Source organism: Hyperolius riggenbachi, chromosome 5 (genome assembly GCF_040937935.1).
Source record: "Hyperolius riggenbachi isolate aHypRig1 chromosome 5, aHypRig1.pri, whole genome shotgun sequence".
Lineage (NCBI taxonomy): Eukaryota > Metazoa > Chordata > Amphibia > Anura > Hyperoliidae > Hyperolius > Hyperolius riggenbachi.
In genome coordinates, this window is record NC_090650.1 from 423567433 (window position 1) to 423581521 (window position 14089).

The 14089-nt window shown below is 47.9% G+C and overlaps 1 protein-coding gene across 2 annotated transcripts in view; it reads left to right on the forward strand.

Annotated features, from left to right (window-relative positions):
• Nucleotides 1-14089, forward strand: part of TG (thyroglobulin) — a 329528-nt gene that overhangs the window by 265647 nt on the left and 49792 nt on the right. For both annotated transcript variants that reach the window (XM_068238045.1, XM_068238046.1), the window contains 2 exons: nt 7025-7189; nt 12271-12438. In XM_068238045.1, the coding sequence (XP_068094146.1) occupies nt 7025-7189; nt 12271-12438 (333 nt within the window). The remainder of the gene's footprint in view (nt 1-7024; nt 7190-12270; nt 12439-14089) is intronic.

Consider the following 14089-nt stretch of genomic DNA (forward strand, 5'->3'; position numbering starts at 1 on the left):
CCTCCCAGACCTCTACTGTGAGCACCACTCCAAGCAGTAGCAGCAGCAGCCAACATCCCACGCTTGTTGTGACATCCACCCCAGCACCCACTGGTCAGCAGCCCTCCCAGGATGACAGCGTTCTGTCCCTCAGTCCGGCATCTGGGAACCTGCTGATGCAAGAAGCACAGGACTTACTGGGGACTGATGTGGCAGAGATTGAGATCGGGCCACAATCACAAGCGTTGTTGAGTTCTGGTGATGAAGAAGAGGGGTCTGTGTCTGGGGATGTAGGGACAGAAGAGGAGGCGGGGGAGTCAGAGGAAGAGCTGGATTATGATGATGCTGCTGATGATGACGTTGTGGACCCTAACTATGTGCAGCCTGCTGAGTCCGTGGAAGAATGGTCAGAGCAGGATGACGAGTCACCTCGGCCTAGGCAAGGATATCGCCATATGTCAGGCAGGGGCAGGGGCATCGGCAGCAGTGGGCGTGGAGGAGGAAGTAGACAGGACACTGCTTCAGCCGGCACCACCACCATGCAACCCCCGGCAACTACTACCACACATTGCTCCGCTGCACCCTCTGCTAGTGGGGGCCGCAGTAAATTAAAGTCACCAGTGTGGGATTGCTTTGAGGAATGTACTGATGACAAAAGGTATGCGGTGTGCAGGTTATGCAGCAAAAGATTGAGCCGTGGGAAAAGTCTGAGCAAGATGGGTACCTCATCCCTCCAGGGCCACCTGAGAAGCCGCCACTGCCGCGAGTATGCGGACTTTAAGAGGAAGCAGGCACTGCTGGCAGGGGTTCCTGAGAGCAGAAGGCCCACCAGCGCAGCAGCATCCTCCCTCCCTCAGGGTCGTGAATCCCCCACAGCAGCAGCAGCAGTAGTAGCACGCAAGCGCTCTTCCACCTCGGCTGCTCAGGACACAGACATTGAGGCTGGCAGCCAGTGTTCGTCTCTCTCCTCTGTCTCCCCTGCATCCCAGCGTCGTCAGACCCTGCTGAGCGACACCTTTCAGGGTCTGACCAAGCCTCTGCCTCCAAGCCACAGGCGGATCCGCAAACTAAATGGCTTGCTGGCCCGGGCCATGGCATCACAGCTGCTTCCCTACTCCCTGGTGCAGGAGGGGAGCGCCATGCGGACGCTGCTCCAATTTGGCATCCCCGAGTGGCAAGTCCCCAGTCGCCACTATTTCAGCAGGAGCGCGATCCCAGCACTCCACAAGTTTGCGGTGGAAAACGTGGCCCGTTCCCTGGACTACTCTGTGGGCAAGCGGGTCCACGTGACCATGGACTCGTGGAGTAGCAGATTTGGGACAGGTCGCTACCTGTCCTTTACGGCCCACTGGGTGACACTGATGGAAGGGAGGGAGGACAAGAGCGCATCAGCCCAGCTAGTGGTGCCACCACGCGGGATCAGGGGGGATGCAGAAGGGTCCTGTCACGACACTCCCTCAGCACCCGGAAAGCAAGCCCGCCTCGGCAGCAGCAGCGCCAAGCCTCGGCACTGCCAAGCCCTTTTAAAATTGGTGACCCTGGGGAAGGAGAGGCTTACGGCCACCAACGTCCTGGCCGCCCTCAGGAAGCAGGAGCGGAGGTGGCTGACCCCCAGAGGCCTGGAAGTGGGGTATGTGGCAGCCGATAACTGGGCCAACCTGGTGGCAGCAGTGCAGCAGGGAAACCTCCAGCACATCCCCTGCTTGGCCCACGTGCTCAATCTTGTGGTGCAGCGCTTCTTGCGCACCTACCAGGGGATGAGCGAGCTGCTGCAGGATGCCCGGGCGGTGGTACGCTTTTTCCGCCTGTCAGCCACTGCCTCTGCACTCTTGTCCACCTTACAGCAGCAGTATGGAAGGCCACAACACCGGATGATCATCGACATGCCAGTTCGCTGGAATTCGACTCTGGCCATGTTGGAGCGGCTGTGTCAGCACAGGCTGGCTCTTAGGGCCTACATGCTAGACCCAAGTGTCCCCAGCAACCAGCAAGTCCCCATGATTACTGCCACTCAGTGGACACTGATGCAGCAAGTATGCCTGGTGCTGAGTCCCTTCCTGGAGGCAACCAAGATGGTCAGTGAGGAGCGGGCCTCTGTGTGCCAGTGGGTGCCCTTGGTTTGTCTACTGGAGCAGGCAATGGACAATTTAATTGAGCGTGGGGATGAAGCCCTGAGGCAGTTGGAAGAACAGGAGCAGATGGCAGCACAGTCCAGCTCAGAGGAGGGCTCACAGCAGGTAGTGGAAGAGTTGGAGGTCCCTAACCTGAATGAGGAGGAGGAGGAGGAGCAGAGTGCAGCAGGCGTTGTACGTGGATGGCGGTTTGAGGAGGACAACGACATGGCACAGGAAGAGGACAGGCATGCGTTATGGGACAATGGCGAGGACGAGGGAGATCTTGCTGGCAGGGCCCACTTGTTTCCCATGGCTGTGCACATGTTGCGCTGCCTTCGCAGGGACCCCCGGGTGATCCAGATGCGTTCAAGGGAGGACATCTGGATTACCTTGATGCTTGATCCCCGTCTGAAGGGGAAGCTGGGAGACTTAATGACGCCATCCACCACCGAGCAACGCACAAGGGAGTTGAAGGAGGCCCTTGTGCGCAGACTACTGGAAGCATTCCCCCAGCCTTCCACCCCCACTGTAACTGCTCTGCCAAGCCAGCAAGAGGTGCCTGCCATTGCCACTAGCAGCACAACAACAACCACCAGCAGCAGCAGCAGCAACTGGCGCCCCGGAGACCTGAAGAGCCTAAGCAAGAGCCTGTATGCAGTGCAGCAGCCCAGAACAGAGGTGCCCGCCACAGCATCCACCACCAACCAGCACAAGCAACGACTGACCACCATGGTGTCTGACTATATGGGGTCATCCAGCGGTGACACCGACAGCCCCGTGGACCCCTTGGAGTACTGGGTCAAGAGACTGGACATCTGGAGCGAGCTTTCCCAGTACGCCCTGGAACTCCTATCCTGCCCTCCTTCCAGTGTCCTCTCAGAGAGATGCTTTAGTGCGGCCGGTGGCGTGGTCACAGAGAAGCGCTCTCGGCTCTCCCACGCCTCTGTGGACAAACTCACCTTCCTGAAAATCAACCAGGCTTGGGTTTAAGGTGAGTTTCTGGCCCCTATTGTCGGACACAGGGGGACATGAAGTGGCTGCTGCTTGTGCTGTTGTTAACTATGCCTGCCTTTATAAAGACATTTACTACCTGCCTAGTGCCTACCTTGGTTAATTTTTTGGTGTTATGGTACTACTACCAGTAAGTTGCCATGGTCCTCCTTCTGAGCTGCTGAAATGACCACCCGCTTTGTCCTCCTGACTCAGTCGCTACTACACTCTGCGTTCACACTGCCCGGGTCACCGGGTGCATTTAATTTTTTGGCCAGCACTATGACGCTGTGCTACTACTACTGTGCTGCTGCTGCTGCTGAACTGACCGCCCGCTTTGTCCTCCTGACTCAGTCGCTACTACACTCTGCGTTCACACTGCCCGGGTCACCGGGTGCATTTAATTTTTTGGCCAGCACTATGACGCTGTGCTACTACTACTGTGCTGCTGCTGCTGCTGAACTGACCGCCCGCTTTGTCCTCCTGACTCAGTCGCTACTACACTCTGCGTTCACACTGCCCGGGTCACCGGGTGCATTTAATTTTTTGGCCAGCACTATGACGCTGTGCTACTACTACTGTGCTGCTGCTGCTGAACTGACCGCCCGCTTTGTCCTCCTGACTCAGTCGCTACTACACTCTGCGTTCACACTGCCCAGGTCACCGGGTGCATTTAATTTTTTGGCCAGCACTATGACGCTGTGCTACTACTACTGTGCTGCTGCTGCTGAACTGACCGCCCGCTTTGTCCTCCTGACTCAGTCGCTACTACACTCTGCGTTCACACTGCCCGGGTCACCGGGTGCATTTAATTTTTTGGCCAGTACTATGACGCTGTGCTACTACTACTGTGCTGCTGCTGCTGAACTGACCGCCCGCCTTGTCCTCCTGACTCAGTCGCTACTACACTCTGCGTTCACACTGCCCGGGTCGCCGGGTGCATTTAATTTTTTGGCCAGCACTATGACGCTGTGCTACTACTACTGTGCTGCTGCTGCTGCTGAACTGACCGCCCGCTTTGTCCTCCTGACTCAGTCGCTACTACACTCTGCGTTCACACTGCCCGGGTCACCAGGTGCATTTAATTTTTTGGCCAGCACTATGACGCTGTGCTGCTACTACTACCACCAGTATGTTGCCGTGGTCCTTCTGTGCTGCTGAACTGACCGCCTGCATAGTCCTTCTCCTGACTCAGTCGCTACCACCACTGCACTCTGCGTTCACACTGCCCGTGTCCACTGACAACTCTGCTGCGATGTCATTGCTAATTGCTGCAAAAAAAAAAAAAAAAAAAAATTACAAAAACCTCTCTGGAGCCTTTTTGCCGTCAGCCACTCATCCTCCTCCAGCGGTACCTTCGCCGCCAAGTGCCATTGGAACTCGCCTTCACCTCTTTGACTGCTTAACGCGTATATTCCTTTTTAAAACCACTTATTACCAATTAATAGCCCCATTTAAAGTGTTGATTTCACTTTAAAATCCATTTTCTCTAGAAAAATTTTTTTGGGGGTAATTTTTTATGTTGAAGTTATGTTGCCCCTTATCACCTCGATAATCCATGCTATTTGGGGGACTGTAGCATGTATGGGGGCTTTGTTATTAACGTTAAAAGAAAATCCGCCTCCGGGCGTGAATCCGCGCGTGATTACGCCATTCACGGGAAAAAATCCGCGTGGTTGCGTGGACGCGGACGAAAATCCGCATGCGGCGGGGCCGAATGCGGATTTTTTTTTGCAACCACGCGGATTTCCGAATTCGTGGATGAGGCACATCCGAGCATCCCTGTGCAATAGCTCTTTGTGCTTTCTAGTGGGTTCCAAGCCTCAATCTTGGGGGGAAAAATATACTTTGTAACTCTATAATGCAAGCGCTGCTGGACATTTCCGTGTAAAAAAAAAAGAAAAAAAAATGTTCTTGTAGGCCTCTTGCACACTACATGCGATTACGATTTTTTATACGCCCGATTTTTTATTACGATTAAAAAACATAACAGCATGCAGTACGTTTTTTAATCTGAATCAAAAATCAGATCAGATTAAAATTCGGAATCGTATAAAGTGTGCAAGAGGTCAGTTGCATAACGTTTTCAGAATTTTGTCTTGCATGCAAATTTAATGCGAGTTGCATGCAATCAATTGCACATCCTGCCGATTGGGATTGGTTCAAACCCAAGCTGTGTATAATTTAAGCTGATCCGAGATGAAAAAGTAACTATAACAAATATCTTATGTAATGTTTAGATAGTTTACACAGCAAATCTAGCTGCAAACAGCTTTAAAAGTTTGTTTATTTATTCCTGAGATACAAGGAGGGCAGCCATGTTCTGTTTGTCACATTGTCACAGGCTGAGGGCTGGAGATGCGATCAGCTTGCCTGTGTGTAAATTCACTCCCCTCTCCTCCTTCCCTCTGCCTCTGAAATCAATGGCTAGTAACCTCCTCCTCCTGCCCAGACTGAGCTCCCATAAGCCCTTGCTACATGGGAATGAGCGCCAAGGCTCTCTGAAAAGCTGTGTGCGAGGCTTGTTTAGTTTATAGGGAATTAGAGTATTAAAACAAAACAAAAAAAGTATTTGGCTTCAGGAATGCCCTATAAACTATATGAAAGGAACACAATTATGCAATGAGTAAAAGTTTATCTCGGATCCACTTTAACATGAATTACATATCATTTTCATACAAGCCAGAATTATTAGTATTTTATTGCGCCTCTCTGGTGAGGATTAGTTTTTAGGGATCGTTAATGAGATGTAAATAAGTACAAGTGAATGCAAACTATGTATGCTAATCTATGCAGCTTGGAAATAGACCAGATGAATCTCACCAAGGTGGAATTCGATTGGTCCATTTTAAGCTGCATGAATTTGCATACAATATTTGCATAACATAGATACATTGTTAGTTTATTTGAAAACGACACCGGTCCATCAAGTTCAAATAGAAAGAGGGGGAACCAACACCCCACCATCCTGAACCCACACATATCCCAGTTGATCTAGGGGAAGGTGAAAAACCTTACCAGGCCATAAGCCTTAAAAAGACCTTAAAGAGGAACTCCAGTGAAAATAATGTAGTAAAAAAAAAGTGCTTCATTTTTTACCATAATTATGTATAAATGATTTAGTCAGTGTTTGCTCATTGTAAAATCTTTCCTCTCCCCGATTTACATTCTGACATTTATTACATGGTGACATTTTTATTGTGGGCAGGTTATGTAGCTGTTTTGGCTGTTAGAGACAGCTGTAAACAGCTAATTCCTGTCTGTGAACATCGTTACATTGTGGCATTTTGCCCAGAGTACCGCGGTACTCAGAGCCTCTTGTGTGAGAGGTTTCAGCACAAAATCAGTCATACAGCGCCCCCTGATGGTCTGTTTGTGAAAATCATTATATTTCTCATGTAAAAGGGGGTATCAGCTACTGATTGGGATAAAGTTCAATTCTAGGTTGGAGTTTCTCTTTAAAGCGGACCTGAACTCAGAACTTCCTCTCTGCTCTAAAAGATACACAACAGAATAATAACCTTTAAGGGAAAACATTTCTTTGTTACAGCTGATACAAATCCTGCAATAAATCTGCAGTGTGTCTGCTTCCTGCTTTCAGAAACAGACACATTGTTAACATCCTGTGTTTACCAATTAACACTTTGCTGTGGCAGTCAGCTGACACAACCGAGGGATCAAATTACAACTTGTGCCACAGATAATGGGGATCTCCAAATACACACAGGGTGCATTTCTATCGGTTTTCCTTCTGCCCTGTGCAAGAGTTCAGGTCCACTTTATAAGGGAAAAATCCCTTTATGTCTAAATAATCTGACTGCACTCTAAAACAAAACAGTTGTTTGCATTGTGTAGGGAGTGACAGTAAGTCTTTCTTGTTATTTACTACACACCAATCACGCCCAGAAGCATTTGTGTGAACAAAACTCTTTGTATTCCAGGGTGGTTCGGCCTTCACCCCCCTGCTGATCGTAAGTAAGAAAAGAGCTCAGGAGCAGCTGCAGTCACTGGCGGAGGAGGTCGGCTGTGCCGCAGCAGAGGAGGCGGGATCTCTGGCTTGCCTACGCAAAGTGGACGCCATTGCGCTCAATGCGGCTCAGACTAAGGTACTGCAGTATTCTCTGGAAGGATAAACCCTGTTTGATTTTCTGTCCAAAGCAGGTAATTTGGGCGGTGGTGGCACTCTGGCAAAATGGGCGCAGCACGGGGGCGTAACTAGAGGGGAGCAGCCCATGCGATCGCAAGGGGGCCCGGGGCTGGGGGGGGGGGGGGGGGTAACTGCTAACCTTCCCTTCCTCTGATACATGGGACTATATTTCAGATCAGGTGGTTTTGTGGCTACACTTGTTATGGGTGTGAAAATCATGATGACCACACTTGTTTTGTCACCCTTGTGAATGGCTAGAAGGGGAGACAAGGGAAGGGATTTGAATATTGGGAGGGCATCAAAGGTTTACTGGGGGGTCCATGAGTTGTAGTTACACCATTGGCGCTACATAGTCCGCAATGTTAATTGCGGCTATGCTGGCGCAGTGGCGCCCAGGGGCAATTTTGGCACCTGTGGCGCCCAATAATTGATATAATTAGGCACTGTGGATATCGGTGGAGGGAGTTTTTAGCGGTAAAGGTGGGGCTCATATCAGTAGAGATTGCTGCTAATGGGGTAGGTTAGGTTTAGGCATCATTACAGGGAGTGTTCAAGTAAAAAGAGTATAGATGCAAAAAGCCTGCAGGTGCCCAAATAAAAAGGTAATGCAATAAAATCCGTGTTAGAAAAGGTGTGTGTCAGTCTAGCTTAATGAAGAATATGAGGTTTGTAGGAAAACTAACTTCATTCAGCACAGAGGACTACGCGTTTCGCTTCCTGAAGCTGCTTCATCAGGTCAATAGCGTGCCAGAAGACAGCAAAATGTGAAGCCTGGGGCGACGTCTAAGTGATAAGAGGGTCAGGTTAAGCAATAGTAAAATATAGGTAAAAATTACAGATACAGTATTTTACTATTGGAATTTGCTAGAACCCAATAGTAGAATATCGGTAATTTACCAATAGTCTAATAGCGGCTATTCCGAGCGCCCAAATTACTGTGGAGCCTTTTTTTGAGTGTGTGCTAGGGGCATAACAATAGACCCTGCAAGGGATGCAGCCGCAGGGGGACCTAGAAGCCAAGGGGGCCCTGTCCTGAGAGACAGACAACTAAGGGCATGAAGAAAAAACTTTCTGCTCTCTGCACAATTGTTCTAATGACTGCATCTGCTCAGCCACTGATAAGGAATCATACAAAGTTTTGCAGACAAAGATTTGTAGACAGTCCCTATTCAGTGGGCAGCAGGCTCTTCTGTACAGTGCCCAGCCCCCTTGGTGGGAGGGGGCCCCTTCCAAAGTTTTGCAGGGGGGCCCAGGAATTTCTAGTTACGCCCCTGGTGTGTGCCTTTCTGTCTATCCATTTATCTACAGTATCTGTCTTTGTCTATCTACCTACCTACCTGTCTACCTACCTACCTATCTGTCTGTCTGTCTACTAGGGATGATCAATGAGATGCAGATTCTTCCGAAATTATGCACAGTTTTATGCAAATGTATGCAACTTGAAAATTGACCAATCAATTTAAACCTGGGTTCAAGCTGCATATATTTGCATAAAAATGTGCATACATTTGCATCAACTCGGAAGATTTTTCATATCTTTGATCATCCCTAGTGTCTACCTATGTGTGTGTATCTGCCTCTCTATACCCTTCTATCTGTCCAGTCAGTGTTAAGGCAGTGACCTTGAGGGCTGGAACCCACCAGAGTGATTTTCTAAGCGTTTAGGGAGCGATTCCAACCGATAGCGATTTCCCTAAATGCTCAGCTAATGGGCCAAATTCCACTGGAGCAATTGCAATAAGCAAGTATGTAAAAAGTATATAAACGCTGGTATAATCGCTCATCAAAAACCTACACAGAGCGATGTTGCTAGCGTTTTTACATTACTGCACACTGTAACAAAATGAAAATTAATTGAAAGGACCAATCAGAATTAAAAACGCTAATCGCTAATTGCTACACAATCGCTGGCAAATTGATACACTTTTTAAAATCGCTCCCGAAAACGCTCATGAAATCGCTTACAAACCGTTCATACAAAACTCTAGCGATTGCGATTAGCAATAGCATTTTGTAGTGGGTTCAAGGCCTTAGCGTCAAATAGAATTTTTTTATTTTCAGTTCAAAGGGTTTCCAGTGTATTTTTGTAATGGCTTAAACTCAGGTTTTCAATCGAATGATTTGATTGGAGAAAACACTGAAACCATAATCCTCTTCTCTGTGTCCTGTAATACAGCAGTGTGTCTTTGTACTTTAATCCTTTTTTCTTTCCTTCCTGGTACACGGGTGAAACTTAAAAAATGATAATATTGTGCAAAAGTCAATTTATTTCAGTAATTCAGCTTAAAAGGTGACACTTATACATGAAATAGACTCATTACATGCAAAGCGAGATATTTATTCCAAGCCTTTATTTGTTATAATTGTGACGATTATGGCTTAGGGCCCTTTTCCACTAGCGGCGATTGCGATGCTGAATCGCAAAATCACAAATCGCTAGTGATTTTTAAATCGCTACAGTTTGCTTTTTAACATAGGAATCGCGGTAGGTCATTTCCACTACCGCGATTCATTTTTTACTCAAGCTGATCGCGCCACAGACCGATTTTTTACGCAATTTTGCTATGCAGTGCATTGCATAGCAAAATCGCGATCGCAATCGCCGGGAAATCGCAAGGAAATTTTGAACTTTGCTGAATCGCAATCGCTAGCGTTTAGCGCAAACACTAGTGATTCCTAGTGGAAAAGGGCCCTTACAGCTTATGAGAACCCCCAAATAGTCAATAGTCAATAGTCTCGGCTCAAAGTGTCAGACTCTAATCAGCTAATTCATCTAAAACACCTGCAAAGGGTTCCTATTTCATATATTAGTTTTACCTTTTAAGTTGATTTACTCAAATAAATGGATATTCTAATTTTTTGAGTTTCATTTGTATCTCTCCAAATCACACTTGTTCCATTGTACAAGAGACAGCATGTAAGGCTCGGTCCACACTTGTCCAGTTGCAGATCAGATCAGTTTCAAATGGATCAGTTTTTCAAAATGTTATCCTTTTGTAGCATACGTTTCCTGTCCGTTTAACCCTCCTGGCCGTTAATTGTTCTGCGGCTGCACGGCCGCCAGTGTTTTTTTAAGCCTAATTTTTTTTTTTATCATGTAGCCAGCCTAGCGCTAGCTACATGATTCCCCCTCCCTGCGGCGTCCCTCCCACCCCTCTGATCGCCGCCGGCGATCAAGCCCATCCGGAAATCCCGTTCTAAACGGGATTACCTTCAGGGCTTCCCCCGTCGCCATGGCGATTGGCCAGGCTGTGCAAGGGGTATGCGGGGGGGGCCCTGTATCGCGGCGGGTAGCGGCGGCGATCGACCCGAACACGTGTTCTAAAAAAAAAATGATGAAAATCGGCCCAGCAAGGCCTGAGAAATCCTCCGCGGCGGCTTACCCCAAGCTCAGCTCGGGATTACCGCCAAGAAGGTTAAACCTGTGTCCTTTCTTCATGTGTGTTTCTATTGGATAAGAGATGACGTTGAGGGGAGGAGCAGGCAGTAGGCAATCTGTTTTTACCTCTGTTTTGTGTGCAAAAGTTCTCTGTGTAGAGGGAGATCCGTTTTTGTGTAACCTTTCACTACCCCTTCGTGTATCCGGGGTCCGTGAAAAACCTGCAAATCCGGACTCTCCGTTCAGTTTTTCAGAAGGATCCCGCGGATCCGTTTTTTAAAGTGTGTGAAGACGGACGCTATTCTAAACATTGGTATCTGTGGGTGGCTCCGGTTTTGATCCGGGCCAAAAAGCGGAGCCACGGATACGTTTTTTAAACAAGTGTGAACCAACCTTTACTGGAAAAGCCCCAGTATGACCCTTTGACATCAATATGAGCAGGGGCGTAACTCGAAACCGCTGGGCCCCATGGAAAACTTTCCATGGGGCCCCCTCCCCCTGCACACTGAATAGGGACTGTCTACACATCTTTGTGTGCAAAACTTTGTATGATTTGTTATCTGCGCAGATGCAATCATTAGAACAATTGTGCAGAGAGCAGAAAGTTTTTTTCTCTCCTTGCCCTTAGTTGTCAGTCTCTCAGGACGGGGCCCCCATGGCTTCTGGGCCCCCCTGCAGCTGCATAACTTGCAGGGTCTATTGTTACACCCCTGATTATGATTGGTCAACATGACTGCATGGTTGGCAGCTTTTGCCTTGGCATGTTTTATTTCCATTGCTAACCTTGGCATAATCATGGTGTTATTAGAGATGAGCGTAATGACTTAATTACGATTTCGCGAAATTTCGCGTAATTAGTGTAATTACGATTATGGCCGTAAGTACATAATCGTAATAAAGAAGGATTTCGCGAAATTCCGCGTAGGCGAAATTCACGTAATTTTCGCATTACAGTGGGTATCGCGAAATTATGTTTGCCTTGCATGCAACCGTTTGTAAGCGTAGTTACATAACGTAATTTCGCGATAGTTCATATTACTGTAAGCGTTCATTTTCGCGTCGTTTTCGCATTACGGAATGCTATTTCGCATATAAAATTCGCCATGTAGTGATATTTCGCATCAAAATTCGCCATGCAGACGAAAATGCCTTTGGCGAAAATCCGCGAGCAACCCTGCTAACAAGTAATTACGAAATTCGCGAAATTACGAAGAAATGCGAAATGACGTTATGGTTTAATGCGAAATTACGTTATGGTTTAACGCGAAATTACGTTATGAACGAAACGCGACATTACGCGTTGAAAATTACGCTTACGGTATTTTCAATTACGATTTTAATGGCAATTACGCTACCATAATTTCGCATCGTAATAGCAAATTTCGCATGCGTAATTATAGTAACGCGAAATTTCGAAAATTTCGTCTCAACACTAGGTGTTATCTTCATTGTGAGTTTAATATTTGTTTGTTAGTGTATGTTCAGTTGTTACACTTTTGTTTTAATCTTTCTCCAACCAGCAGTCCATCTACTAGTAGGTTTTGGCGTTGGACTGTTAAAGTGTGAGTAGTAACATCTACTCACACAATTTGTATTTACAGGGTCTGATTAGCATTTTTTCTAGCCCCCAGAAGCCAACTATACTTACCATCTCTTTTCAGCTTCTTGCAATCCGCGGACCCTTCCAGACCTGGGGACCTGTAGTGGATGGTACCTACCTGAGGGACACCCCATCCAGGCTGCTGCTGCAGAAGTCTTCCCAAGATATAGACCTCCTGATTGGAAGCACTGAGCATGATGGTCTTATCAGCAGGGCTAAGGCCATTAAGGTAAATCTTCCTAGGGAGGCTGTAATTTTAAAAACACGCTTTGACTTTAAAAAAAAAAAAAAAGTACAATAACCTCAGTTAACAACAAACAAACAAGCGTGCTTTTGAAAAAAGTACTATAACATATCAGTATGTAACACGAGCCATGCTGTACTTTAAAGGGGACCTGAACTCTTGCACAGGACAGAAGGAAAACATAGAGAAATGCACCCTGTATGTATTTAGAGAATTTAGCCTGTTAATTCCCCCTCATTTGTGTCTAATCACAAGTTGATTGTGATTGTAATTTGAACTCTCCTGTGTCACATGACTGCCACGGCATATAAGCTCATTTGAAAGCACAGGATGTTAATATGCAGTTGGCTGATGGTGTAATGGTTAAGGGCTCTGCCTCTGACACAGGAGACCAGGGTTTGAATCTCGGCTCTGCCTGTTCAGTAAGCCAGCACCTATTCAGTAGGAGACCTTTGGCAAGTCTCCCTTACACTGCTACTGCCTATAGAGCGCGCCCTAGTGGCTGCAGCTCTGGCGCTTTGAGTCCGCAAGGAGAAAAGCGCAATATAAATGTTATTTGTCTTGTCTAATATGTCTGCTTCCATGAATCAGGAAGTAGAAACAGTGCAGATTTAATTTAGGATTTGTATCCGCTGTAACAAGGAAATGTTTGTGTTTAATGGTTATAATGCTGTTGCGTATTTTATAGGGCAGAGAGGACGTTCTGAGTTCAGGTCCACTTTGAAGGAAATCTAGTTATTTATGGTATAAAATCCCTCCTGAGTTAGCTGTTCAGATTAAGCACCTGAACAGAATTGGTAACTAGCTGTTTCTGCAGATGAACTGCAGAGATTGGAGTTGTTATGGCCCATACTCACGGGCTGCAAAAGTGGCCTGTCGCCAGCACACGTGAGCGTGTGCGCGACAGGCCGGCGACAGCTCGTCGCCAGGTCCCTCCGCATACACACAGCGGAGGGACCTGGCAACTAATGTGACGGAAGCTGTCGCTGTTGTCCCTCCCCCCGCCGGAAGCGCCGTCTATTTGCTATTATGTTGCTGTCGCTAGTCCGCGTACTCACGCGGATTAGCGACAGTTGCGGCGGAGATGCGGCGGCGACTGTCGCCAGGCGATTGACCGCGCCAATCGCCTGGCGACATCAGTGACGGGCGACAGTTTGGGGTGCAACGCTGCATACTCACGGGCGACCTGTCGCCGCAACACACGCACGCCGCATGTTGCGGCGACAATTGTAGCCCGTGAGTATGGGCCATTAGCAGTATTCACCAATGTACTGGTTGCAGGTAAACGCCTTTTGTTTTCAAAACCATTTTATTAGTGAAAGACATGTTAAACAAAACTGGGCTAATTGAATCACCTGACATCTGTGGAAAATTATTTCTGACTGCTTCTAAAGTTTATTTTTAAAGAGAACCCGAGGTGGGATTTAATTATGTTACTGGGGCACAGAGGCGGGTTGTGCACACTAAGACCAGCCTCTGTTGCCCCATGGCGTGCCTCCAGGACCCCCCTGCGCGCCGCTATACCCCCCGCAGTGCTGGCGACACACAGCGTGTCGCCAGCACAATGTTTACCTAAGCGCTGTCTGTCAGCGCCGCTCCCCCACCTCCTCCGCATCGGCGCTACCCGCCCGTGTCC